The sequence below is a fragment of the Sphaerodactylus townsendi genome, linkage group LG06 (genome assembly GCF_021028975.2).
Source record: "Sphaerodactylus townsendi isolate TG3544 linkage group LG06, MPM_Stown_v2.3, whole genome shotgun sequence".
NCBI classification, from domain to species: Eukaryota; Metazoa; Chordata; class Lepidosauria; order Squamata; family Sphaerodactylidae; genus Sphaerodactylus; species Sphaerodactylus townsendi.
The window spans coordinates 14299255-14326416 of record NC_059430.1 but is presented as its reverse complement, the minus strand read 5'-3'; the positions used below and the strand labels follow the sequence as shown (position 1 = coordinate 14326416).

General features: G+C 47.7%; 2 protein-coding genes and 1 long non-coding RNA gene across 4 annotated transcripts in view; 1 reads left to right on the top strand and 2 right to left on the bottom strand.

Annotated features, from left to right (window-relative positions):
* Positions 1–2819: 2819 nt before the first annotated feature.
* On the bottom strand, positions 2820–4073 carry LOC125434332. Its single transcript, XR_007244767.1, has 2 exons — positions 3565–4073; positions 2820–2993 (listed from the first exon to the last, which is right to left on the bottom strand). It is a non-coding gene; the product is annotated as an uncharacterized LOC125434332 (long non-coding RNA).
* A 1233-nt stretch (positions 4074–5306) lies between these two features.
* ETFRF1 (electron transfer flavoprotein regulatory factor 1) lies at positions 5307–8688 on the bottom strand. Its single transcript, XM_048499545.1, has 3 exons — positions 8601–8688; positions 6064–6142; positions 5307–5980 (listed from the first exon to the last, which is right to left on the bottom strand). The coding sequence occupies exons 2-3, from the start codon at positions 6106–6108 to the stop codon at positions 5765–5767; spliced, it is 261 nt and encodes an 86-aa protein (XP_048355502.1). The 5' UTR covers positions 6109–6142; positions 8601–8688; the 3' UTR covers positions 5307–5764.
* Positions 8689–9126: 438 nt separating this feature from the next.
* DNAI7 (dynein axonemal intermediate chain 7) overlaps positions 9127–27162 on the top strand; it is a 46359-nt gene continuing 28323 nt past the window's right edge. Inside the window, exons 1-7 of one of the 2 annotated variants that reach the window (XM_048499521.1) lie at positions 9127–9167; positions 10282–10296; positions 14108–14198; positions 16452–16543; positions 21013–21114; positions 22053–22190; positions 25229–25375. In XM_048499521.1, the coding sequence (XP_048355478.1) occupies positions 9165–9167; positions 10282–10296; positions 14108–14198; positions 16452–16543; positions 21013–21114; positions 22053–22190; positions 25229–25375 (588 nt within the window). In that variant the 5' untranslated portion in view covers positions 9127–9164. The remainder of the gene's footprint in view (positions 9168–10281; positions 10297–14107; positions 14199–16451; positions 16544–21012; positions 21115–22052; positions 22191–25228; positions 25376–27162) is intronic. The other variant, XM_048499523.1, reaches the window with a different exon arrangement.

The following is a 27162-nucleotide window of genomic DNA, read 5'->3' as shown; positions in this document are numbered from 1 at the left end:
TCAAGCACTGAGGCAAGATAGCTCCCCTGTATTTGCTTTTGCTCTAAGGAAAAGGTGATATTGAAATGAATGGCAGTTACACAGTTGCAGCGTTACGGCGGATCGGTGTCCTTACACCGTACCTTTCCCCAAACGGCTAAAAGAGTCTACCGTTTTGTTCTGTTTTCCTGTCGGAAAAAGTCTCCTCCTCCTCCTCACGTGCCAAATCTCTTAACTAGAACTGTTTCTTAAAATGCAACGTGTTTACCTAGAATGTATTTTAACTATTTTTGTATAGTATAAACTAAACATAACATGTTTTGTACATTGTGTTCTCTTCTGTGTGTTTTCCCCCCACCCCCCACCCCAGGACCGGGGGGTGGGGGGAGAGGAAGCTGAATATATGCAATGTAATTTGGGTGATTCTTCTCCCCCCCCCTCTCCCTCGTTTTAGTTACGTGACCGCAGAATGTTGGTCTCGGACATTAAAGAATGACCACTGTTCGCTTTCCGAATGTTCTTGTTTGAGCAGCCCACGCTGTGAATTGAAAACCTTGTCGATTTGTCACAAACAATCCTGCTTCTGTTGTGGTTAATAAAAGTGTTTCTGTTGTTCGGCTACGATGTTGAGATTTCTGCGTCCCGCCCTGCTCTATGGACTGTTCGAGACACCCCCTCTTGAGCATGTGGGCCTGAGCATCTTATGGAAATGTCTGTAAGAGTATTCTTTTGGAATTTGTTCTGCCCCCCCAAGTGAATCTATTTTTGGTGCCCTGAATTTGGCTAGGACAGAGTGACGGAGACATGAACCAGGTTCAACAGTTCAACAATAGGTTTATTACTGGAGAGAATCAAGACTTTAACTCCTCCCTTGGGTCTATCTAAATCAGAGTACTTGCTTGAGCAGGTTTGAAGCTGTAGACTGTGTCTTCTCTTGGCTGCTTTCAAGAAAGTCCACCATGTCTTGCTTCCTTTCAGTTCTTTCAGTCTTTGTCTAGTTTTAATTGCTGTTAAACTTGTGCTCTATGGACCACCATATACTAATAAGTACGTCACGAATATTCCAGTCTCCAACTACTCTTAGCACCTCACTCTGACTGGCTAGAACTAAAATAGGGGATTGTTGGGTAAAGAAAAGAAACTGCCTATTGGGAAATGTCTTAAAGGGACAGGGGCTAACTAAAATACCCTCCCTTAGAACAATGATCTAAAACAGGGGTAGGGAACCTGCGGCTCTCCAGATGTTCAGGAACTACAATTCCCATCAGCCTCTGTCAGCATGGCCAATTGGCCATGCTGGTAGGGGCTGATGGGAATTGTAGTTCCAGAACATCTGGAGAGCCACAGGTTCCCTACCCCTGATCTAAAACCATGCTAACTATGGGGCAATTAAAGCTTAATGGGGAAATAACAGAAGCCTCTGTGGGGGCATGACAGAATTATTCTGTAATTCATTCTGGGTATTTTTTTGCCTGAATTAAAATTGGAGGCACGCTTTGCTCTTGCAGCTAAAAATGTTTAGAGCGGTGTGTCTAACGGGGCGGGCAGGTGTTTGGTCAGCCACAGAATGGGAGGACAGATCTTAGAGGAGGTCATCCTATAGAAATAGAGTTGGAAGAGACCCCAAAGGTCATCAAGCCGAACCCCATGCAATGCAGGAAAACACAATCAAAGCACTCCAGTCAGTTGGCCATCCAGCCTCTCTTTAAAAACCTCCAAAGAAGGAGACTCCACCACACTCCGTGCCTTCTACTGTCGAACAGCTCTGACTGTCAGGAAGTTTTCCCTGATGTTTTGGTGGAATCTCTTTTCCTTCACCTTGAACTCACTACTCCTGGTCCTAGTCTCTGGAGCCGCAGAAAACAAGCTTGCTCCATCTTCAACGTGACATTCCTTCAAATATGTAAACATAGCTATCATGTCACCTCTTGGCCAAAATGAACATAGCTAGCTCCCTAAGTCTCTCCTTGTAGGGCATGGATTCCAGACCTTTGACCATTTTGGTTGCCCTCCTCTGGACCCGTTCCAGCTTGTCAATATCCTTCTTGAATTGTGGTGCCCAGAACTGTACACAATATTCCAGGTGAGGTCTAGCCAATGAAGAATAGAGAGGTACAACTACCTCCCTTGCTCTAGACCAGGGGTAGGGAACCTTTAAAACCCAAAGAGCCATTTGGACCCATTTTCCACAGAAAAGAAAACACATGGAGTCGCAAATACTTTTTGACATTTAAAATGAAGAAGGGTGCCCCAGCCTGCAGCCCTCCTATGGGGGCTGCTGGCTGGGGCTCCTCTCTTGCACGGAGGCCGCCTGGCTGGCTGGGGAAGAGGGGAGATCTCCCCTCTTCCCCATCCAGCCAGGCAGCCTCCGTGGAAACGAGGGGTGCCCCATCCTGCAGCCCTCGTAAGGAAGCTGCTAGCTGGGGCTCCTCTCTTGCACGGAGGCCGCCTGGCTGGCTGGGGGCCTAATAGCACAATTACATTCATCTCAGTGTTAAAAGCTGTCCCAGTTCTTCCTTGTCGGCCATTCCCAAGTGTGGCTAAACACAGCCTTTAAAGGGGGCTGATTAAAAGGCAGGGGAAAGCTACAGTTGCTATGCAGAAATACAGCAGGCAGCCTGTTCTATAGGGCAGCATGGGCACTTTTTATTTGTTTACACAAATGTACGCGGATGCCTTGGCCCTCCATTGTTCTGGAGCTAAGCGCAAAACTGGAGCGAGACAGCAGTAGTTCAGGTGTGCAGCGTCGTCTCCTCCCTGCTCACGAAAGTGGTCCTGTTAAGTTATTTTTAAAACAACTAAAATGCCCTTGTATGCAGCAAAGGTTCATAATTAAGATGGCCGTGCTCAAATCTTTTATTTTTTTAAAAAACAATTATCACATTTCTACAAAACGAAGACAGAAAACAGCAACAGGCATATGTCAGTCAGGACATTCAAGTTTGCCTGGCACAGAATTTGTTTGCCTCGATCCCACCCATACCTTGCTTGTAATTCAGCCCTTCCCCTTGTCTCTTGATTGATTGATTGATTGATTGATTTGATATACCGCCCTATCCCCGAAGGGCTCAGGGTGGTGAACAATATAATACCATGTATAAAACATATAAAAAGTTTAAAATTTACATTCTAAAACAGTATCCCACGAACCCATATGCAACCCTCCCAGAAGAGAATAATGGGTCCCGATGTTAGGGACCCTATATACAGGAAGGGGAGGATAAGAAACAGGAGCACCTTCTTAGTGTGGTGAAGTCTCTCCAAAGGAGCCCGGTGGAACAATTCAGTCTTTTAGGCCCCCTCTTGGCGAACTCTCCAAGGTCGCCAGCAGGGCCTGGTTGACAGCTGGTGAGTAGAGGTCCATTCCCACCAGGCAGGGGCCAGGAGCTTAGTGAAGGCCAGCCCTGGCCTGAGATGGAGGCCAGCTGCATCAGTTTGAGGAGGAGCCAGGGGATCTCCAGTAAGTGGCCTCTGCTGAGCACTTGCATGAGGGATGGGATTCGGGACATATGGGGTAATGCGGTCCCAAAGGTACGAGGGTCCCAGGCCGCGTAAGGCCTTAAAGGTCAGCACCCACCCACCCACTCTTGAAGATAAAGCAGTCTAAACCCAGCCAAACGGTCACTTTCCCGCACTGATCGTCCAAGATCAAAAATCCGCTTCACGTTCCCTTTTCAAAGGGGTGTTTGTTTTTGTTGTGCGTATCTAGCACGTATGTTTATTCCATAGCTGTGGGTCCCAAGCTGGGGTACGCGAACTCCCAGGGAAACACCCAACTGTTTTGGGGGTACACACAAAAAAAGCACCTAATGGGTTTACTAATACAGGAACCCAATTTTAGGGAAATCAGTTGCCGAGGGGTACAAGAGTGAAAAAAGACGAGAATCCACGGTTCCATGGGAATAGAGAGGATCCTAAGAAATTATGGCATCCTGACCGTATTAGGCTTTGCTTTAAATTTCCATTAAACAGAGACAGTGGCGTATTTGCCTAGGGACAGGGGATACCCCCTGTCCCTGGGCACCACTGATCTGGTCACGTGGGGGTGCAAAATTGGCCCCCCATGTGACCAGGAAGACCGCAAGGAAACAGGAAGTCCTGCTGCCTTGTCGTCTTCTGGCGCCCTCAGCCCTGCCCAGGTCATCATTGACATGGGCGGGGCCAAGGAAGCCAGAGGACACCCCAGCCCCCCTCCCGGCTCCCACCAAGCCCCGCCCTCCTCCTGGCTGCCTGCTTCGAGCTGGCAGTCCCTTCTGCCCTCCCCTCTGGGGAGGACAGAAGCAACTGGGAGGCTCCATGCTGGGGCCTTTGCTTTTAAAAGCTTGGGGGGGGGGGCGCCATTTCCCCCCGGCACGCCTCTGAACAGGGATGAACAGACAATCCCAGAGAATCTAACTACAGTGCTAATGTACACGTGTGCTTTAACAGGTGTTTTAACTGGAACACTAAACCAAAACTTAAAAGTCCCCCAGGATTTCAAGCCTGAATTAACCACAGTTAACCTGAATTAACTACAATTAACTTATGTCTGTACATCACAGGCAATAGTGGTTACTCCAACAGCCAGCATAGTGTAATAGTTAAAAGTGGCAGACTCTAATCTGGAGAAACAGGTTTGATTCCCCACTCCTCTGCATGGGCAGTGGACTCTTTACCTGGTGAACAGGATTTGTTTCTCTGCTCCTACACATGAAGCCTGCTGGGTGACTTTGAGCTAGTCACAGTTCACCCAGAGCACTTTCAGCCTCACCTACCTCATAAGAACATTTTACAGAACAAAGCTGCAGCCCTGGATCAGACCAAGAGTCCCATCTAGTCCGTAGCACTCTGCTTGCCTACGCAGTGAGGGCCCACCAAGGTGCCTTTGGGAGCTCACGTGCAGGAGGTGAAAGCAATGGCCTTCTGCTGCTGCTGCTCCTGAGCACCTGGACTGTTAAGGCATTTGCAATCTGAGATCAAGGAGGATCAAGATTGGTAGCCATAAATCAACTTCTCCTCCATAAATCTGTCCAAGCCCCTTTGAAAGCTATCCAGGTTAGTGGCCATCACCATCTCCTGTGGCAGCATATTCCAAACACCAATCACACGTTGCGTGAAGAAGTGTTTCCTTTTATTAGTCCTAATTCTTCCCCCCAGCATTTTCAATGAATGCCCCCTGGTTCTAGTATTGTGAGAAAGAGAGGAAAATTTCTCTCTGTCAACATTTTCTACCCCATGCATAATTTTATAGACTTCAATCATATCCCCCCTCAGACGTTTCCTTGCCAAACTAAAGATTCCCAAACGCTGCAGCCTCTCCTCATAAGGAAAGTGCTCCAGTCCCTCAATCATCCTCGTTGCCCTTATCTGCCCTTTTTCTATCTCTTCAATCTCCTTTTTGAGATGTGGCAACCAGAACTGAACACAGTACTCCAAGTGCGGTCGCACCACGGCTTTATATAAGGAAAAAACACCTCGCAAGGTATCCGTTGTAGGGAGAAGAAGGGAAGGAGTTTGTAAGCCGCTTTGAAACTCCTTGTAAGAGAGGAAGGTGGGCTATAAATCCAAACTCCTCCTCTTCTTCTAACTGTGATTCTCCGGGAGGAAACAGCATGTGCCAACCTCACAATGAGCTAGGATCATGAACATGCTGTCATAGTGTCAATTAAAAGTGATGTGTGACCTTTGTGGAGACGTGCAATGAGATGAACATCAGATTGTCTTCCGCTACGCTATTTGTTTAATTGCAGATCCATCCCTTGCAGTTTACCCGCACCCTTCCAAACTCCCAAAAGAACAGCGCCGATCACTTGTTATCGTCCTCGTAGTAACGCTGTTTCAGAGCTCGATACTTCCGTAGAAAGTATAACGCTTCCAGCTCTTTGATGACAAACTCCCCTCGAGCGATGAGCTGTTTAATTTGTTCTGGGTCCTTCACATCCTTGTTTTTCACGAAAGCCGCCTTCAGCCGGGTTCGGAAGTAGTCTGCTCCTTTGGGATATTCCCTCCCGAGATACAGCAGCTGGGAAAGGCACGCAAAGTGTTGGGAACGTTACAGGTGTCAGGTGTCTGTTTGCATTCGATTGCTTATTGCTTAGAACTTACATTTTTGTAAAGGTTCAATACTTCATATCTTAGAGGACTGGCCATAATCCACGAGCATATCCTCTGCACTGGCTTTTACCTGAAGAACAATCATTTAACATTAGCTGTACGGCATCAGCTTCTAACTAAGCAATTTTTTTGATCATTATTGTCTACAGCCTCCTGGTTCGGATTCAATTCGTTTCTTTCAGTTTGGTCATCCTTCTTTCAACATGCTAATATTTAAACTGGGTTTCAGATTTTTACTGGGTTTTCAGTGTGACAATCCTGGTCCTATTACAACTGCTTAGGGGGTGCCCCATCCTGTTGACTGCATTGGCTTGCAGTGGCGGAGCTATAAGGGGGTGGGGGGTTGCGCAGTGCACCAGGCATGCGCCAGTGGCGGTGGAAACTTGTCCCTGTCCCCTTCTCCCCACCTCGCCAGGCCTGGCCCCGTCTCACCAGCCTGGCCCGTTTTCAGCAGAAAGAAAAAGGTAAGTGGGGGGCGTGGAGGGGCCATGAGGGGACAGGGCTGGGGGGGGGGGGGGGGCGGCGCCCAGGCGTCATTTAGCCCCGGGCACCACTTTCTCTCCCTGTGCCCCTGTTGGCTTGCCCCAGGTGTCCCCACACTTTCTGAGTCCCTGTGGTGCATCTGGAATTTTGACACAGGGTGATGGATGCAACCACAATATGGCGGTCAACAGGAGGCGGAACCACACACAGTCACAGTGAGAGTCCAAGAAGGTGGGCGAAGAGGGGTAATGTAACAGGAAACATACTAGGAGAGAGGAGTGAGATTAAAATAAGCACTGTGATAGCAGCTCCCACTGAAACGTGTTTTTGTTAATCAAAACAGCCAATCAGCTCTGCAATGGTTGATCACATGCCCTGCTAGGCAAAAGCCCCACCCGCTTCTAAAAAATCACCGGGTGGCCTCCTGGAAAGGTGTTGGTGTGTGCTACGGTGCTATGATAGGGAATCCTAATTTACTCTGAGTAACCTGCATTGAGCCACAGTTCTAAAGTGCAAGCCACGATTTTCAAGTGTAGCTGGATCTGCTCCTTGTGTTTCAGATGGTATCTTCCTTGACTAGTTTTTTTTTTGTTGTTGTTAACAGCGGAAGATGACACAAAGCAACAACGGTACACAGTTTAGAAAGAGCAAAAAAACAAGAGTAGCGATTACTGTGTAAGCAGGCACAGAAAAACCAATAAACACAGTGCAGCTACAATGAGAGCAAGTGTCTCGATTTCTATGCAAATTGCAAGTTCAAAATACCAGCAATGCAAACATTGTACACAATGAGTCAGCAAAGAGCAAAGTTACAAAAGAGCTGAAGTTCTGCCAGTGTTGAGGAGAAGCCAAATGAAAGCGCTGCAATTCCGTTTCGCCAGCTCTCTACTTCCTCATATATAGGGGGAGTCTTGAGGAAACAGCAAGCTGGCTATGATCCCAGATCTCCAGCTACCACCTGGAAGTTGGCAAGCCTAAAACTCTTGTTGGTGTTACTGGGCTTGATTCTAAAAGCTTCTAATTGAAGCAGCAGCTACCCTGTTTCCCTGAATATAAGACATCCCCAGAAAATAAGACGTAGCAGAGGTTTTGCTGAAGTGTGAAATATAAGGCATCCTCCGAAAGTAAGATGTAGCAAAGTTTTTGTTTGGAAGCATGCCCGACGAACAGAACACAGAAAAATAAGACATCCCCTGAAAATAAGACATACCACATCTTTGGGAGCAAAAATTAATATATGACACTGTCTTATTTTCGGGGAAACATGGTAGGATACGGAAATATTTTATCGTTATCCTTACATAAAGTTTTAGTGAGAAATATAACCTATATTCTAAAGGATAGAGGTTTGTGGAATTTTCCTTTCCCTGATTAGTTTGCTGATTAGCCAACTAGAAAGACAATCTCTTTTGGGATTTATTTAGAACTAATATTTATTCAGTCCCTCACTTATACTCCCTTAGGCCATCTAGCCTGCCAAGGAGATTGTACTCCTTACGTACCGATTGGAATGGCCTAGAAAAAGAAGAGTTTGGATTTATCCCCTGCTTTTCTCAACTATAAGGAGTCTCAAAGAGACTTATAAACGCCTTCCCTTCCTCTCCCCACAACAGACACCTTGTGATGTAGGTGGGGCTGAGAGAGTTCTGCAAGAACTGTGACTAGATCAAGGTCGCCCAGCAGGCTTCACGTGCAGGCGCGGGGAAACATCGAGTTCACTAGATAAAACTCTGCAGCTTATGCGGAAGATTAGGGAAATCAAACCTGGTCCCCCAGCTTGGAGGAACCATGTTCTCTCATGAAAATGGGTAGTTCCCAAATGATGAAACCAATGATGCAAGAATGAGTGGCAGGTGCTTCCCCACATCACCTCTGAACTTGGGTTGCACCTTTAGCCACCTGCCTATTTTGGCTACAGCGCAAAACAAGCCTGGACTACCCAATTGGGCAACCTTGTTCCAAATCTTCCCCAAAACCCAATATGCATTCTCAAACCCCACCACTTTTAGCCAGCCAACCTGGCCCCATTTCAGACCCAAACTTACCTGCAACGCCAGGTGTTTGGGACAGGCAGGGCGAGCACGTGACTAGTGCGCCTGCGCACGGTGAGGAAAAGGGAGGCGGCCGTTTCTCAGCCTTAGTGCGGCTGCGCAAGATTCCCTAGCTCAGTCACCTGGGAGGCGACTATGGGAGATACTACTGCGCATGCGTAAAGGCAAAGGTGGCGGGGGTGACATTATAGAGACACTTCCGGAATCCATTCGACGGCCACCATATGCGGGACAAAAATAAAAAAAGTCGGAGAATACCTTCCTTTTCGCTATCATAAAACAATAAAAAAGAGGGGCTGGGTTAAATATCAAATCGCCACGGTGCTAAGTTGTGTTATTTGCCTCGGTTGACTGGTCACCCTTCAATTCGAAACCGGACTTGCGTCTGCAGTGCAATCACGCCCCTCAACCTTCCGTTACAGCCAAGGTTTATGTGACGGAGAGTGGAAAGGAGACCTCTGCGTTATACTGCGCCTGCTCGCGGAGGGGGGGGCGGTTGCCCGGGAAACAGGGAGCGGGGAATGTAAACAACTTTCATTACTGGGAGGAGGCGGAGGAATGGTGAGAAGTTTGGAGGGAGAGAATTGCATTGTTTTGGCAAAGCATTTTTAGTGGGGGCGGGGGGGAGAGGAAATTGGAAACCTGTGAGTGGCTAAATCTCCCCATGCAAATGTATATTAAAGCAGGTGTCGCCAACCTGTGACCCTCTAGATGTGCATGTACTACCAACCCATTAGCCCCTGCCGACAGGGTTGTAGTTCAATAATTGGAAGTTTGCATGACTTTAATACAGGGGTCTCCAACCTGTGGCCCTCCAGATGTTCATGAACTATGATCCCCATCAGCACCTGACAGTATGGCCAATTGGGGCTGATGGGAATCGTGGTCCATGAACATCTGGAGGGCCAGAATTGGACACCCCTATTTAACATGAAGGCGTACCTGAGTGCAGAAGCTCTCACGCCAATAACATAGTAGAGTGCCTCTTTTAAGTTTAGGTTCCTGTTATGAAATTTGAATGCCTGGAAAAAGGGTAAAATGCTAAACCTTCATCTCAGATCTAGTATTTTTGGTGTATATATATGTTATATGGTGTGATATTCTTTTTATTGAAGCCAAATGTCAATAGGAAGAATTCTTTTCAGGATTGAAGCAAAATTCAAGTCCAGTAGCACCTTAAAGACAACAAGATTTCCAAAGTTTCAGCTTTCAAGAGGGAGGTTTGACTCTCCAGTGCTTACACTCTTGAAATCTTGTTGGTCATTTAAGTGCCTATGGGATTTGAATCTTCTTCTTCTACTGCAGACCAACAGGCTACATCTACCTGGAGCTGCGCAAAGCTCAAAAGTGGTACCTTTACCTTTGGCATCTGCAGAACAGACAGAAATTTAGCTGACGATCAACCCAGAATTGGCCGCTCTACAATACTTCACAGTTCAGAGCTTTCCCCTCGTCCACATCCTATGTAGAATAATTTTCCAATGATGTCCCGGGAAAGACAGCAGAACCTTATCTGCAATCATGGCTCCTTCTCGTGAGCTTCTTTGGCTTATGACTTTGGTGTCTCCGATCTTGGTGGTGGCGTCTGAAATATTTTCTTCCCGCCTCGACTGAATTTTGCTCTGACTAATGCATTTCCCTGACCTTTGCTGTTCTTTTTCCTTCCAACGTTTAGGGTCCAAAGAAAAAGGTATGTAGGTAGATCGCTAGACTTGTGGATACCATTAGCTGTAGATTAACCGCGAATATTGTACTGTAGTCTTAAAGTTTCTGATGTCATCTTAATGTGAATGGACAAATCCTTCAGTTCAGGAATCCAAGTCTGCTGAGAGGCATCATAAGGCCTCAGACAAGGGCCTCTTCACACCATCCTGATTCTACACACATACTTCCCCCCCCCCCATCAAGTCACAGCTGACTTATGGCAACCCAATTTGGGTTTTCAAAGCAAGAGATGTTCAGAGATGATTTTGCCTGCGTTCACATCACAGGTCAAACTTGCAGCCCTCCAGATGTTATGGACTACAGTTCCCATCATCCCCTGCCAGCATCATACTGGCAGGGGATGATGGGAACTGTAGTCCATAACATCTGGAGGGCTGCGTGTTTGACACCCAAGCTCCACATCATGACCTGGTATTCTTTGGAGGACTCCCATTCAAATACTTGCCAGGGTTAAGGCTGAAAGGGTGGAACTGGCCCAAGGTCACCCAGCAAGTTTCTATGGTAGAGTGGACATTTGAACCCTGGCTTCCCCATTCCTGGTCATCAGACCACTCCACCCTGCTGGCTCCCCTACATACGTATTATTTGAAAACAAGTCACGTGATTTTTTTTTTACTTTATGGAACCCCAGAACTGTGTCCTCCCCGACTTACCAGCAGTCTTGTAGGAATCACTGAGTAAAATTTAGCATCCCAGTGGACCAGCCTAGCCTGATCTCATCAGAGTTTAGAAGCTGAAAAGGGTGGGCCAGTGGATATGTGGATAGGAGGCCACCAAGGAAATCTGGAGTTGCTGAGGGCCAGTGTGGTGTAGTGGTTAAGAGCAGGTGGATTCTAATCTGGAGAACCGGGTTTGATTCCCCACTCCTCCACCTGAGTGGCAGAGGCTTATCTGGTGAATTAGATGTGTTTCCGCACTCCTGCGTTGCTGCTGGGTGACCTTGGGCCAGTCACAGTTTTTTGGAACATTCTCAGCCCCACCTGCCTCATAAGGTGTCGTGGGGAGAGGAAGGGAAAGGAACTTGTAAGCCACCTTGAGTCTCCTTACAGGAGATAAAAGTGGGGTATAAATCCAAACTACTCTCCTCCTCCTCCTCCTCCTCCTCCGAGGAAGGCAATGGCAAGCCACCTCTGCTCCTCTCTTGCCTTGACAGCCTTGTAATTCTAGTGTCTTCATGAGTCAGTTGCAACTTCACAACCCGCAAATAGTATTATTGATAGTCAAAGGTGGATCTAACTTCAAGAATAATCAATAGTTTTAATTTAGTGGCGTTTTTTTCCAAAGGGCACCATGAATAAGTGTTTTTTCCCCAAGGGAACACAAGACTTGCTCTGCTGAGTCAGACCTCTGGTTCATCTAGTCCTGTGTTGTGGCCGACCGTTTGCTCTGGAGGGTCAACAAATGGGGTATAAAGGCTATGCCTCCGCAATAATATTGCTTCCTAGCATTTGCGCTCAGAGGTCTGTTTTCTCTTGATGAGGAAGGTCCCTTTCCATAAGAACATAAGAACAAGCCAGCTGGATCAGACCAGAGTCCATCTAGTCCAGCTCTCTGCTACTCGCAGTGGCCCACCAGGTGCCTTTGGGAGCTCACATGCCGGATGTGAAAGCAATGGCCTTCTGCGGCTGCTGCTCCCGATCACCTGGTCTGCTAAGGCATTAGCAATCTCAGATCAAAGAGGATCAAGATTGGTAGCCATAGATCGACTTCTCCTCCATAAATCTGTCCAAGCCCCTTTTAAAGCTATGCAGGTGAGTGGCCATCACCACCTCCTGTGGCAGCATATTCCAAACACCAATCACAGGTTGCGTGAAGAAGTGTTTCCTTTGATTAGTCCTCATTCTTCCCGCCAGCAGTTTCAATGGATGCCCCCTGGTTCTAGTAATGGAAAAACCCCTGGTTTTCCAATGCAGCCCTAAGAACACTTTCCTGAGAGTAAGCCCCTTTGATTAGACTGAAGTTGGATTCTGAGTGACTGACTCTGCTCCAGATGGCACTGTCAGTCACCCTGGCTAGTAGCTATGAATGAAACCATCTGGCTGTTGAAGGTTTTCTGGGTTGTATGGCCCTGGTCTGGCAGCTTTTGCTCCTAATGTTTCACCAGCGTCTATGGCTGGCATCTTCAGAGGCAGGCCAAGGTAGAAACACATCTCAGTGTGACATGCCTCTGAAGATGCCAGCCATAGATGCAGGCGAAACATCAGGGGCAAAAACGACCAGACCATGGCTACGCAGCCTGGAAAACCCACAACCGTCAGTAGATTCTGGCCATGAAGCCTTTGACAATACAATGAAACCATCCTCCATTGATCTGTTTAACCCCCTTGTAAAGCCATCTATTCCGATGACAGTGGGATGTACTACTTCCTCAGAGTGTGGTGGAGTCTCCTTCTTTGGAGGTTTTTAAAGAGAGGCTGGATGACCTCTCTGTCAGGAGTGCTTTGATTGTGTGTTCCTGCATTGCAGGGGGTTGGACTTGATGGCCCTTGGGGTCTCTTCCAACTCTATGATTCTATGATCCTATGACTAGCACTGCATCCACTGACAGTGAATTCTATGATTTCATCACTTGATGAGTAGTGATTTTCCCTCCTTGTGTTTGTTCTGAATCTACAACCCTTCAATTGCACTCCCCCCCCCACCTGAGTTCTCTATAGGAGAGGGAGGAAAATATTTTTCCTATCCCCCTTGTCCACCCCATACCTCATTTTATGAACCTCTGTCATGATTCACCTTAAGGATTATCACCAGGGGTCTCAGAAAAGCAACCAGTTGTGATTTGATGACTCACTTTACCTTACTTTGATGTTTTAAATAATTGAGAAATCGAATTTGCATCATTGTCCTATCCTGGTTGTTTTCTGACATTCTTCAATTTTTGTATTGGATAATATTACTCTCCAAATATTGGCCCCTTCCGCACATGCGCAATAATGCACTTTCAATCCACTTTCACAATTGTTTGCAAGTGTATTTTGCTATTTCGCGCTGTAAAATCCAGCTGCAAAGTGGATTGAAAGTGGATTGAAAGGGCATTATTCTGCATGTGCAGAAGGGGTCATTGACTTGCAGGGAGATAAAGTACATTAAGCTCTAGTTACTTTATGTACATCTGTCTGTCTGTCTATCCATCTATCATCCATCCATCCATCCATCCATCCATCCATCCATCCACCCACCCACCCACCTACCTTCCATCCATCCACCCACCCACCCATCCATCCATCCATCCATCCATCCATCCATCCATCCATCCATCCATCCATCCATCCATCCATCCATCATCCATCCATCCATCCATCCATCCATCCATCCATCCATCCATCCATCCATCCATCCATCCATCCATCCATCCATCATCCAATCCACCCACCCACCCACCCACCCACCCACCCATCCATCCATCCATCCATCCATCCATCCATCCATCCATCCATCCATCCATCCATCCATCCATCCATCCATCCATCCATCCATCCATCCATCCATCCATCCATCCATCCATCCATCCATCCATCCATCCATCCATCCATCCATCCATCCATCCATCCATCCACCCCTCCATCCACCCACCCCTCCACCCCTCCACCCATCCATCCATCCATCCATCCATCCATCCATCCATCCATCCATCCATCCATCCATCCATCCATCCATCCATCCATCCATCCATCCATCCATCCATCCATCCTCTGTCTGTCTGTCTGTCTGTCTGTCTGTCTGTCTGTCTGTCTGTCTAAATTTATTTTCATTTTTAATTTATAACTTTTGTTCAGTCCGCTGGCAGCGGCCGCAAAAAGAAACCCAGCAAAGCTGAACGGCTGAAGATGCAGAGAGAAGAGGAGGAGAGAAGGCTGTTTGAAGAACGTACGGCTTTTTAAATTCTATTTGTTGGCAGAACGAATTCTGTCCCTTGGAATGTGATTGTCTTAGGCATGTCTTACCACTTTGCTCAGCTAAGCTTGTTCTTTTCCTTTGGCAAACACACACACTTCATACTGCGCCAGAATAATTATAGCAGTTGTCGTAATGCTAATGCATAAACCCACAACAGAACTGTACTTAAGCTAGCCCCCTTCCGCACATGCAGAATAATGCACATTCAGTCCACTTTCATAATTGTTTGAAAGTGGATTTTGCTATTCCATGCAGTAAAAACCAGCTTCAAGTGTATTGAAAGTGGATTGGAAGTGCATTATTCTGCATGTGTGGAAGGGGCCCTAGAGAAGCTAAAAATGAAGCTGAAATGAGAGCGCAACAAATAACGAAGACAAAACACTCCTGACGCGGGAGTAAGCAAAATATCTTATGGTGGAATGCCCTACTGGCAGACATCAGAGCTCTCCGGGACATTAATCAGTTCTCGACACAACTTCCCAGGTTCAATCCTGGGCATCTCCAGTTAAAAGGATCAGGCAGTGGGTGATGAGAAGGACCTTCACCTGAAATCCTGTAGGGACTGACCCAGTGGTGGGATCCAAAAATTTTAGTAACAGGTTCCCATGGTGGTGGGATTCAAACTGTGGTGTAGCGCCAATGGGGCTGGGTGGGGCACGATGGGGGCGTGGCCGGGCATTCTGTGGGCGGGGCATTCCTGGGTGGGGCTGTGGGTACGGACGTGAAAGGCCAAGCTGCGCTGGTCCCACATGGAAACGAGTCTATGCACGCGAGGGCTTACAGGGCTGCTTCAAGTTTTGTGCACTACTGCTTAGAGGAGGGGCGTAACTAAGGCAAAAATCACGTGGCAAAATCACCCATTAGTAACCCCCTCTCGGCACACACAAATAATGAGTCACCTACTCTCGGGAACCCGTGAGAACCTGCTGGATCCCACCTCTGGACTGACCATAATAGACCAAAAGTCTGGCCACTTCATGGGGCAACTCACACCTGAAAAAACTGTGTGTGTTTTATTAAAGATGAAAAGGATGCTGGGAGATTCATGATTGCTTCTCAGCCTTGGGACCCTGGAGAACCGATGCCAGTCTGAGTAGCCAGTGCTGACCTTGACCAGACCAATGGTCAGATCTTGGGAGGCGGGGCCTGGGAAAGGCGGGATTTGTGGAGGGGAGGGCCCTGAGCGGGGAATGACACCATAGTGTCTACCTTCCAAAGCAGCCATATTCTCCAGCAGAACTGATATCTCTTGCCGGGAGATCAGTTGTAATTGCCATGCTTGACCTGGAGGTTGGCAACCCGAAACACCAGTGATAAAGAAAATGGGGACATGGCCTCTTCATTTTAAGCCCATCCCTGTCAACGACAACATCAGCATCAACACCTTTTATTGGCATGTAAATAAGTTAGAGCATAAAACTACCCATTTAGTCAATGTAGGTAGGAAAAAGAAAATAGAAAAGCCATATAATTAGTCAGAAGTGACTTTGAGGGCTTTTTTTCTGACAGTATCCCTTCCCCTCCCTCCCTTGCATGCCACCTCTCACTCCCTTCCCTCCCTCACTCCCTTCCCTTGCATGCCACCCCTCCCCCTCCCCTCCCTCTGCGAGGGTGGATGGGCCATGTCCAGATGCTGGGTCCCCTTCTCCTCCCTCCCTTGCGTGCCACCCCTTGCTCCCCTCCCCTTCCCTTGCTCCCCTCCCTCTCCCTCTGCTAGGGTGGGTGGGCCATGTCCAGATGCTGGGTCCCCCTCCCTCCCTTGCGTGCCACCCCTTGCTCCCCTCCCCTTGCATGCCTCCCCTCCCTCTCCCTCTGCTAGGGTGGGCCATGTCCAGATGCCGGGTCCCCCTCCCTCCCTTGCGTGCCACCCCTTGCTCCCCTCCCTTCATTTCCCTTGCATGCCTCCCCTCCCTCTCCCTCTGCTAGGGTGGGTGGGCCATGTCCAGATGCCGGGTCCCCCTCTCTCCCTTGCGTGCCACCCCTTGCTCCCCTCCCCTTGCATGCCTCCCCTCCCTCTCCCTCTGCTAGGGTGGGCGGGGCATGTATTTTGCTGCAACAGCTGATGGTGGGACCTATATAAACGCCAGCATTGGGCGGGTTGAGGTTTTTTGTTTTTGGCTTGTCGCTGTTGTTTCAGGTGGTTATGCAGGGAGGATGTGAATGGTGGCCTCCAGTTGCCCACATTGGTCCACTTCTTCATTTCACCCCCTTTTATTTTTTCAGGCGCGGCCCGCCTGCGGGCTGAGATGGAAGAAGCTGCAAGGCTCGAATTGGACAGGATCGAAAAAGAGAAAACAGAACAGCTGGAGGCCAAGGTGAGTTAGCACACTCCTTGCCGAACACCTGATGTGAAAACGTTGTTATCCTGGTTTCTGAATTTCTCTAACATGGACTCCCACTGATTGCGAGAACGGCATCTAGGGTTACCGATCTACAGCGGAGACCACCAGCTCTCCTGGAATTATAAGAGATCTCGAGACTAGAAATGGCAGTTTCGGTGGGCAAACGCCGGACATTATAGTCTGTTGCAGAAAAAGATGTTAGTAGGACTGTATATTCCTCCACCACAGAACTCTACATGCCAGATCTTCTTTTGTTGTAGGATGCTCCGCCTGGGTTCTAGTGCTTACCTAGCCCTGCTCCCTCCCGCATCCATTTGAAAGTTAAAAAGACATATTGGCATTCAGTTTAATTATACACCATTATTAAGGTGACCAGATGGTCACCTTGGTGAACCGGGACAGGCGGGTAGGCGGGCGGGCGGGTGGCAGGAGTACACTGCCTTGCGCCCCAGAAGGCAGTGCGGCAGCCTTCCAAAAATCGGGACAATTGAAATAACCCGCGGGACGCGGGACAAATTGTTTTAAGGTGGGACTGTCCCGCCAAAAGCGGGACGTCTGGTCAGCCTAACCATTATACAACATAGGCCCCCAATTCCATCACACATCTTTATTCCCGACTGGCCTTCCTCAGTGGCGTATCTAGGGAAAAGGTAGCCCGGTTTTGAGTTTTACACACACACACACACACACACACACACACACACACACACACACACACACACACACACACACACAGAGAGACCCTGTATGGGTGGCCACCTTCCCCCACCATGACCAAACAACTTCTTTTTGCACCAGGTCATCTCAAAGGAGGAGGGGTGGGGTGGGGGAGCGATTTTCCACCCCCCACGTAACTAAATGGCCGCAGCCCGGGGGCATTTGACCCCATTTGACCACGGGGACATTTGACCCTTGGGCGGCACACCCCTGGCCTTTCCTGTGCGCCACGCCGATGGTGCCCACCTGCCTGCCTTCAGCCAGCCTGGCTCCCACTCTGTCAGCCATCTTGCCAGGCAAAAAGTATGAATTCACAAGCCTTTATTGGCATAAAATAAACATACAAAATCAGCATACAAAATTTGCCCATTATTGCTCACAATTATAGACACTGGTACTAAAATACTAAATACTAAAATATATACATGGTCCTTCTGTAACTATAGGACATTCCTTCAGCTAAGTTAACTCACTTAAACGTCATCGGATACTGACAGAAGCTAGAAAAATTACTGCTGGCTATATGTGGTCATAATACATAGACATTGGCTGGTATTTGTCTAGACCTACGTCTCTTATTGTTAGCAGAAATTTTGCTACATTCTCACACACTGTGGGATCCATGTTGTTCAAAAGCATAGGTATCTTAAGAGCATCAGTTAGATTGTTATACAGAAATGGGATAAGTGCAGATTGTGACATTCTGATTTTTGCAAACCTTACACAATGAAAGAGGGTATGATCGAGTGTCTCCACCTGACCCATATTGCATGGACATAGCCTCCTCTGTTTATCAATTTGTTGATATCTGCCATAGAGCCCGGGGGCATTTGACCCCATTTGACCACGGGGACATTTGACCCTTGGGCGGCAGACCCCTGGCCTTTCCTGTGCGCCACGCCGATGGTGCCCACCTGCCTGCCTTCAGCCAGCCTGGCTCCCACTCTGTCAGCCATCTTGCCAGGCAAAAAGTATGATGCAGTTTGCAAAAGGCAGATATTGGTGACGGCCATTCAACGAACTGCAATGCTCTCGTATCAAAGTACCGTGTTCAATAATGCACAAAATAATGGTTTTGACAAAGGCGGCGAGAAAAATGGATGATAACTCTCATATTCGTTCGGGACGGTATTCTAATGCCGACGAATACAATTTTCTTGACCGTACTAACATCTTTTTCTGAGACAGCGTAGCACGCTGCATGCCAGCTAAACTCTCTCTCTCCCCCAAACTCTGCCTTCCCCTGGGTGCACCCCCAAATCACAAGGAATTCCCCCAACCTTAGAGTTGGCAACCATCGACTGACATTTTATCTATTTTCTTGCCTCCAACAGATTGGGATCCCCCCCCCCCCTATTTTTTGCAAAATGGTCACATTCAAGCTAATTTTGAATTCTCCAGAGATCTCTGGGGCTTTCCTCCCCACCCCTTGTTTCCCAAGCCCTGCATAGTTTGGGAAACAGGGAAGGAAGTTGTGTGTGTGTGTGGGGGGGCAATCCTTTGTGCTTCTCCCCCCACCTCACCTGCAGGGTTTGGGAAGGGAGGTGGAGGGCGGTTGGAATGTGTGGGGCACACTTCCAACCGATGAGAGTCCTGCGCCCCCATTGGCTGGGAGTTTTGTTGTCAGATATTCCAAACCCTTAGCAAATTACCATGTTTCCCCGAAATAAGACAGTGTCTTATATTAATTTTTGCTCCCAAAGATGCGCTATGTCTTATTTTCAGGGAATGTCTTATTTTTCTGTGTTCTGTTTGTCGGGCATGCTTCCAAACAAAAACTTTGCTACGTCTTACTTTCGGGGGATGCCTTATATTTCGCACTTCAGCAAAACCTCTACTACGTCTTATTTTCAGGGTATGTCTTATATTCGGGGAAACAGGGTATGTATAAGGATTAGGCCATTTCGCTAACTCAATATGCATTCTTGTTTTGTGTCAGCAGAACAAAATATTTTCAAACAATATGTTCTCTTAAAATATCCTGTTAAGCAGAACTTCTTACTGAAGTGTTGAAGAGTTACTATGAGATTAATACACGACCTCCCTCCCTGATATTTTGTAGCTGGCTCTGACTCCTACAGCTGCCTGGCCCTAGCATAGGTGTCAAACTCGTGGCCCTCGGGACAAGGTTCTATTTTACAAGACCATCAGACTATTTTACAAGACCATCAGAGCAGCACAAGAAATGTGGACCCTCTGATTTTCTCTGGGAAAAATTATTCTACTACATGGGAGTGGCCGTGGAGATTGCGGAGGTCAGGATGACCAGAGGCATCACCGCATTGAGTAAAGCTACTCTATGATCTTATGCTGGGAGAGGTGGTCCTTTCAGTATGTGGGCCCCAGGATTTCAAACAGAAGCATCAGCACCTTCTCTTGATCTCAGGCCCCAATAGGCAACCAATGAAAGACTGTAGAATAGGTATAAACAAACCCCTTGGTTTATTTCTGCCTTGGGTGCCTTGGATCCTAGAAAGTCCCACTGTGGTTGGGACTCTGCTATGTGGCTTTCTTTGCTCAGTTGTTAACTTACATATAATTGGACGGATGGATTGTAGACCACTGATCAATGAAGAAATCAATACTTCAAAAACAGAATTCTTATTTATTGATGGCAAGCTTAGGAAAAGCTGGTGTCAGAACTAAAGTCAGGGGGTAATGGGAACTGTAGTCCATCATGCTGGCAGGGGGTGATGGGAACTGTAGTCCATAACACCTGGAGGGCCGTGAGTTTGACACCTGTACCCTAGTGCATAGATTACAAGCTGACTTGGAAGAGGTTACATTTCTTCCGCTTCTGCAGCAATGCTGAAACAAGAGGGAGTGTGGTGTAGTGGTTAACAGCAAATGGACTTTAATCTGGAGAACTGGGATCTTTTCCCCCGCTCCTCCACGTGAGCGGTGGACTCTCGTCTGTTGAACCAGATTTGTTTCCTGACCCCTACATTCCTGCTAGGTAACCTTGGTCTAGTCACAGTTCTTTCCAAACTCTTTCAGCCCAGAGGTGGGATCCAGCAGGTTCTCACAGGTTCCCGAGAGTAGGTCACTAATTATTTGTGTGTGCCGAGAGGGGGTTACTAATTGGTGATTTTGCCACGTGATTTTTGCCTTAGTTACGCCCCTCCTCTCAGCAGTAGCGCGCAGAACTTGAAGCAGTCTAGCAGGAGGGGCACTGGCGTGCGAGGCAAGTGCCTGGCGCCTGGCGCAAGGCACCTGCTTCCCGCCTGCACTGGCCATGCAGCTGCTGAGTCCTTGCCAGCCCCCCGCCTGGTGAACGCACTCCCCGCCTCCCCCAGGAATGCCCGGCCATGCCTCCGTCGTGCCCTGCCCAGTCCCATTGGCACTATGTCACAGTTTGAATCCCACCACCATGGGAACCTGTTACTAAAATTTTGGGATCCCACCACTGTTTCAGCCCCACCTGCCTCACCAGATGTCTATAGTGCAGAGAGGAAGGGAAAGGAGTTTGTGAGCCACCTCGAGTCTTCTTACAGGAGAGAAACGCGAGGTATAAATCCAAATGTCTCTTCTTCTGAATACATTTGAGTGTGTGAACACAGCCAATTGCTGCAATCCTTATTCCTGGCATGAACTAGATTTCCACGGTGAAACCAAGCAGGCATCGGACCGCAGCGCAAGCAGCATTTTCATCTTTCAAAATTTGCCTTTGAACGTTCAGAACAAAGTCAAATAACATCCTCCTTCCTTGATTGTGCCCTTCAAAGGAACAAGAGCGTCGGGGGATCGAAGTGACCGAACTCAGTGCGTTGGAAGAAAAGTTTTTGACGGCACTGCAATGGAAAGCGGATTTACGAGCCTCTGCTAAGGTACGCTTGGTTTCCAAATCGCCCTATGCGAAGAGCAGTTGTTATCATCCAAGTCTCGCAGCTCCTTAACGATCAATGAGATTACTAGACGATAAGCTTTTGAGAGTCAAAGTTGCCTTCATAAGACACGTGATATCCAGAGGTGGGATTTAAATAGTTTAACAACTGGGGTGCTGTGTGGTTTCCGGGCTGTATGGCCGTGTTCTAGCAGCATTCTCTCCTGACCTTTCGCCTGCATCTGTGGCTGGCATCTTCAGAAGATCTGATGGTAGGAATGGAAAGCAAGTGGAGTATATATACTGTGAGGTCAAAAGGTGAGGCCCTCTGAATAGAGTAGCCTGGCATGTGAGTCACAAAGAAGTCTGTAGCTTGGGAGTAACAATGAAGATAGCAAGGTCAATTGTTATTTACATGCTACAGACTTCTTTGTGACTCACATGCCAGGCTACTCTATTCAGAGGGCCTCACCTTTTGACCTCACAGTATATATACTCCACTTGCTTTCCATTCCTACCATCAGATCCTCTGAAGATGCCAGCCACAGATGCAGGCGAAATGTCAGGAGAGAATGTTGCTAGAACACGGCCATACAGCCCGGAAACCACACAGCACCCCAGTGATTCCGGCCGTGAAAGCCTTCGACAATACAGTTTAACAACTGTTTGTTTACAAGCACCATTTTAACAACCGGTTCTGCCGAAGTGGTGCGAACCGGCTGACTCCCACCACTGGTGATATCCCTTCGTCAGATGCTGAGAGTTTTGACTCTCAAACACTTATGTCGCAGGTATCTTGTGGCCATCTTCTTAGCTTCTGAGGTCTGACGAGATCGGGCTAGCCGGGGCCAGTGTTTCGTGCAGAAGACTGCAAACCACGTTCAGCTGTGTCTCTGCTCCTTCTGTTCAGCAGCGAGCATTTTGTACCTTCTTTCTTGCTAGTGGAGCCATTACATGGCCTGCGATGGGAGTCCAGACCCAACTGTCCCCCAAGAAATTAACACATTCATGAGCTTGTGGCAAGAAGACAAGAAGAACAGTATCCAGCATGTGATGGAGAAGGGAAGCCGAGTGCTGGAGGTAAGCCTTTGCAGTGATCTCCTTCAGCGTTTGTTTCGTAGTGCTCATCAGCTACACAGCTGCTTGGAGAGGAAGAGTCTGTCTAAGGGGCTTTCCGCACTACAGAAGGGAGCTGAGGTCGACTCGGTTCCCTTCAGTGGGGGGTGATTCCAGGCTGTCCGCACAGCAACTTACTTGGCCCCCTGGAACCGAGCTAAGTGGGCGGGATCATCTTGGTGCCTGTTTTGCTCCTTAATCGTGATTGGAGCTTGTGTTACCACGGGAAACGGGAGTGTTCTTTTTTTTTTTTACAGTTTTCACAGTTTACAGTTACATGCCCGCCACGACTCTCCCGTTCTGCGCATCCTGATTGGTTGAACGGATGAGGTGTCGTTTCGAGGGCTGGCCCCGTGACTTCGGGCTTCTCGCTGCATTCCACCTTGGTGTTCCAGCAGAAAGGTGCAGTTCATAACTGCGACAGGGATGTCGCAGTTCTGAGGGGGGGAAACTGAGACAAAACAACGTTGAGCTCAGTTGCAGTGCGGATACACTGAGGTGAACCTAGATAGAAACCAGTACAACTCTGTCCGTGCGGAAAGCCCCTAAGAGGATGTGAAATGAAGTGGCTGTGGGGTAGCGCTGTGGGGTAGCTCATTGAGGGTCCACTTGGGCTGATGGGACTCACCCAGGACAAATAATGGGCCCTTAAGTACAACAGTGAATTTTCCTTTTTTAAAATAATTTTTATTGATATTTTGGATTGTTACAGATTTATATTGTACATCTTATGTTTCATCCTCCATATCCTTTTACCCCTTTCCCCCCTCCCCCCTCTTCTTTTCTTCTTTAGATGTGCAGCAGCAGGTCCATTCTTTTTAATCTTCTTATCTAGTTTTCTTCTGTAATTCCAATTTCGTTTAACCAGTCTTTGAATTCCGTCCAGATCCACTTCATGTCTTTTTGTTTTTCTTGCCATATTTGGTTTCTGGACATTATGTCAAAAATTTCTAATTGTATTTGCTCCCATATATATTCCAACCATTTCTGCATGGTCCAGATTTTTTTTGTCCTTCCACCCCAATGCAATACCGCATGGGCCGCTCTGATCATGAGTTTGAAGAGCTTTCTCTTTCTTTGTTCTATTATTGTACAATCCAACATAACAGTGAATTTTCCAATGCTCTAGACCAGGGGTCTGCCAATTATGGCTCTCCAGATGTTCATGGACTACAATTCCCATCAGCCCCTGCCAGCATGGCCAAGTGGTAGGGCTGATTGGAATTGTGGTCCACGAACATCTCGTTGAGCTATAACAGGAACTGACATATTCAGATCTAGGTCAGCAGCGGTCAAAGGCAACATGTGCTAGTCAGCAGTTTTACCCTCAAGCTGATTGGTCGGTGGCTAGTATATAACCGTTGAACAACACCGTGTGTGTGTGGTGTGGTGAACAGTAGTGGGAGTGTTGATGGCTGAAAACTGGAGAGCAGAGAGAGGGGAGAGCCAAGTGAAACTGTACAGCACTGTAAATATTGTTTTTCTGCACCAAAAGATAAAGCCTTTCTTTGCGAAAGAGACTTGTGCTGTTTGTTTCTCTCTCCTGGGCAAGCTGGCGGGCAGCTTCCAGTGCGTTTATTTTGCTGCGCTAATGTAACCTCTACCTGTGGGTTCTGTGGGGCAGAACTTGGAATGAGTTTGCAACAACAAATTTTTAAAACAAAACTGGTTTACTTTCTTAACATATAACATCAAACATCAACATTTAACATCACACTTCAAGGTCCTGTTCAGGTTGCATTTTCAAGTCCTTATATTGACAGTCTACTGATACTGCCAGGTCCAATTCTTCTTTGCAAGTGGGTTGGCTCCTGAAGACTCCAAGGGCTTGATGAACAGGATTCAACATGATGAAGGTTTCCAGGAGAACTCTCACCCATTACAAACACAAAAAACCCTTAACAAGGTGTTAAGGGCTTATACCAATCAAGGTCCGAGTCTGGTCGCCTTGTCTCCTCCAAACTACATGAGCTCTGCAGCCTTCTGCTGCTTTGAGTCTCCACCCCTTTCTGGGTCAACCCATTCTGAGCATGGGGGTTACACTAACCCATCTGGAGAGCCATAGTTTGCAGACCCCTGGTCTCGACCATAGCACATATATAGGTCAATAATAAACCATGGAGCTAGTCAGCATCCAGATAAATGCCTGACCTCATCAATGCTTCGAAGGCCCGTGGAGAATTCTCAGCTCTTCCAGTAAGAGAAACACTGTTGTGGAATACTCCAAGCACTGGAGAGGGTCATAACTACGTATAGTCACCCCGGACTGCAGTCTGCTGTCTCTTCACTAAGCTGCTGCTGCTGCAAAAAAAAATTCTGGTTTCGTTGTCATACTGTTCATTGCCACAGTGCCTTTACTATCGTAAGACACCCTGATCTTGTTAAGAGGAAGGGCAGCCTAGAAATCAAATCGTAAATAAATAAATAAAATTAATCTCTAGCATAAGCATAAGCATTTATTGTCATTGTGCACACACGACGAAATTTATAGCAGCATTCCTCGATGCGCACAATTTCAGACTCATACCCCATCCTCACTTTCCCCTTCCTCCACCCATCCTTACACAGCCCCAAACACATCAACACGAAGCTGCGGAGTTCAGCATAGCCACAGCTCTAGAGTAGAAGCTGTCTCTAAGCCTCTTTGTCCTAGTTTTGATAGACCTGTATCGTCTGCCGGATGGTAACAGTTCAAAAAGAGAGCGTGCTGGATGAGACGGGTCTCTCAGAATATTTTGGGCTTTTTTTTAGGCTTCGGGAATTATAGAGTTCTTCCAAGGAGGGGAGAGGGCAGCCGATAATCCTCTGTGCAGTAGTGATCACCCTTTGGAGTGCCTTCCTATCCGCCACTGTGCAACTGGAGAACCATACACAGATGCAGTAGGTTAAGACACTCTCTATAGCACAGCGGTAAAAGGACACCAGGAGTTTTCCATTCAGTTGTTGTTTAAAACAACTCTAGTTTGGCTTTCAGATCACCTAGAAGTTGTGCTATCTTTCAGTTAATCCGGAAGTTGCAGTTCGCCATACTGGATGCTCCTTACGAAGAGCTGACTTCAGAGGACGTGGCGCGATACCAAGACACCATTCAAAAACTGCAGGCTCTCCTTCACCAGAAATATAATGACGCAACGGAACAAATGCTGAAGGTACACGGATGCTTGGTTTTATTTCACAGCCTTAGTGTGCAGTTCACATTTAGGGCTCGTTAATTCATGAAACGGGGGGGGGGGGGGGGGGGAGACGTGCAGGTTTGACTCAAGGACCTTTGTGGTCCCAAACAAGGTACATCCTATGAATGGGGTGTCAAACGTGCAGCCTGGGGGTCAGATCTAGCCCCTAGAGGGGGCATGATAAGCCCTCTCAAGGCAGCCACCCAACCCCATTGCAGGCTTACCAGTCCAAGCATCCCCTCCTCCCTAGTGCCTTTTGGGGACCAGCCGAGGCAGGCCCTCCCCCCGCCCCAACCAAGTCACATTTATGTCATATCTGACCCTCATAACAAATGAGTTCGACACACCTGCCCTATGAGATGATTTGAAGTGCAACAGGGAACACGTTTTCTCAGGGAAGAGAGCCATAAAATGCAGAGAGAGGTCAGAGAGAGCAAGAGAGACATTCTCACACAGAGATAATAATTTGCTTGCCCTCCAGGGTGACGGGACAGATAGCTGTTGTAAAATGTGATCTGGTTGTGGGAATGTGTGAGACGGGCAATTCAGAATGATTAGAGGGAGATCAGGGTGCACCGTCCTACTTGGGTCAAGTTCCCTACACCTGGGTTAAGAGAAGCATCCTCCCACACAGGGCAGGAAGGATTAAATGGCTGAATCATCCCTTTAGCTCTTTGTTCACATTCTTTGTCCAAATGCTAGGAGCCAGATTTCTCTGCCGGGAGCAGGTGGGAGTCTGTATTGGCGTAGATATTAATATTAATATTCATAATTATAATTCATATGTGGCAGAGTGATGCAAAAGCAAACCAAACCAGCATGCTGTGAGTGAGATGTTATAAAAGATTCTTTATTTAAATGATACTAAAGAGGAAGGGAATACATGAGTAGCAGAATAACAAACAACTTCTGTAACTAACCTGCATTTTAGCTACCTCATGACTAGTAGAAGAGCGATCAGAAGTGAAAGAGAGCGGGGAAATAAAGAGCCATAACTTTTACATAAAGCTGTGTTTGTGGCACAAGGCACAGATACTCAATGGTCAGACAAGCAGAGGTGGAACGAGGGGAAACTGCGCCCAGGGTGCGAGCACGCCATGCGCCCCTGCCACAGTGCCGCCTGCCCTGCCCCGGAACAGCCCCACCACACCCCCTCCACAGCCTGGCTACGCCTCCGCCGCTGCTCTGCCTGGGGCATCATGCCCCCGGTCCCATGGGCGCTACGCCACTGCAAACAAGGGCCCCTTCTGTACATGCTGAATAATGTACTTTCAATCCTCTTTCAATGCACTTTGCAGCTGGATTTGACTGTGCGGAATAGCAATAGCACTTGCAAACAATTACGAAAGTGGATTGAAAGTGCATTATTATGCATGTGTGGAAGGGGCCAAGTATTTTGCTAATTATACAAATGACACCTACCTTCTAGAAAGGACCTTAAACGCGACACCCCATTTGTTACAAAGGAATTTAACTGACCTGGTGACATGCAAACAAACGGCAAGCTAACTCTTGTGTGACTGAGCGGGTTGGCTCTTGCAAAATCCTAAAATCTGGCGGCGCGTTTATCTCACTGACAACATGGCAGGGTCGTTGTTGGGAACAGCGCTGCATTGTTAAGTTAGCTTAGGTTCCTGTTTTATGCTCTTTTCATCAGATCTGTCACCGCTAGGCTTGGTGGCTACTTTCTCTGCCTGCGTTTTAGTTTGATCTGCAACAATAAACAATGTTCCTGTTTAAGCAAGTAGACTGCGCTTCAGACT

Excerpts from the sequence above, each read along its gene's own strand:
- ETFRF1 (XM_048499545.1), bottom strand. The coding sequence starts at position 6,108 with ATGGCCAGTCCTCTAAGATATGAAGTATTGAACCTTTACAAAAAT. Across the intron at positions 5,981-6,063 it reads TATTGAACCTTTACAAAAAT|CTGCTGTATCTCGGGAGGGA; the intron begins GTAAGTTCTAAG and ends TGCCTTTCCCAG.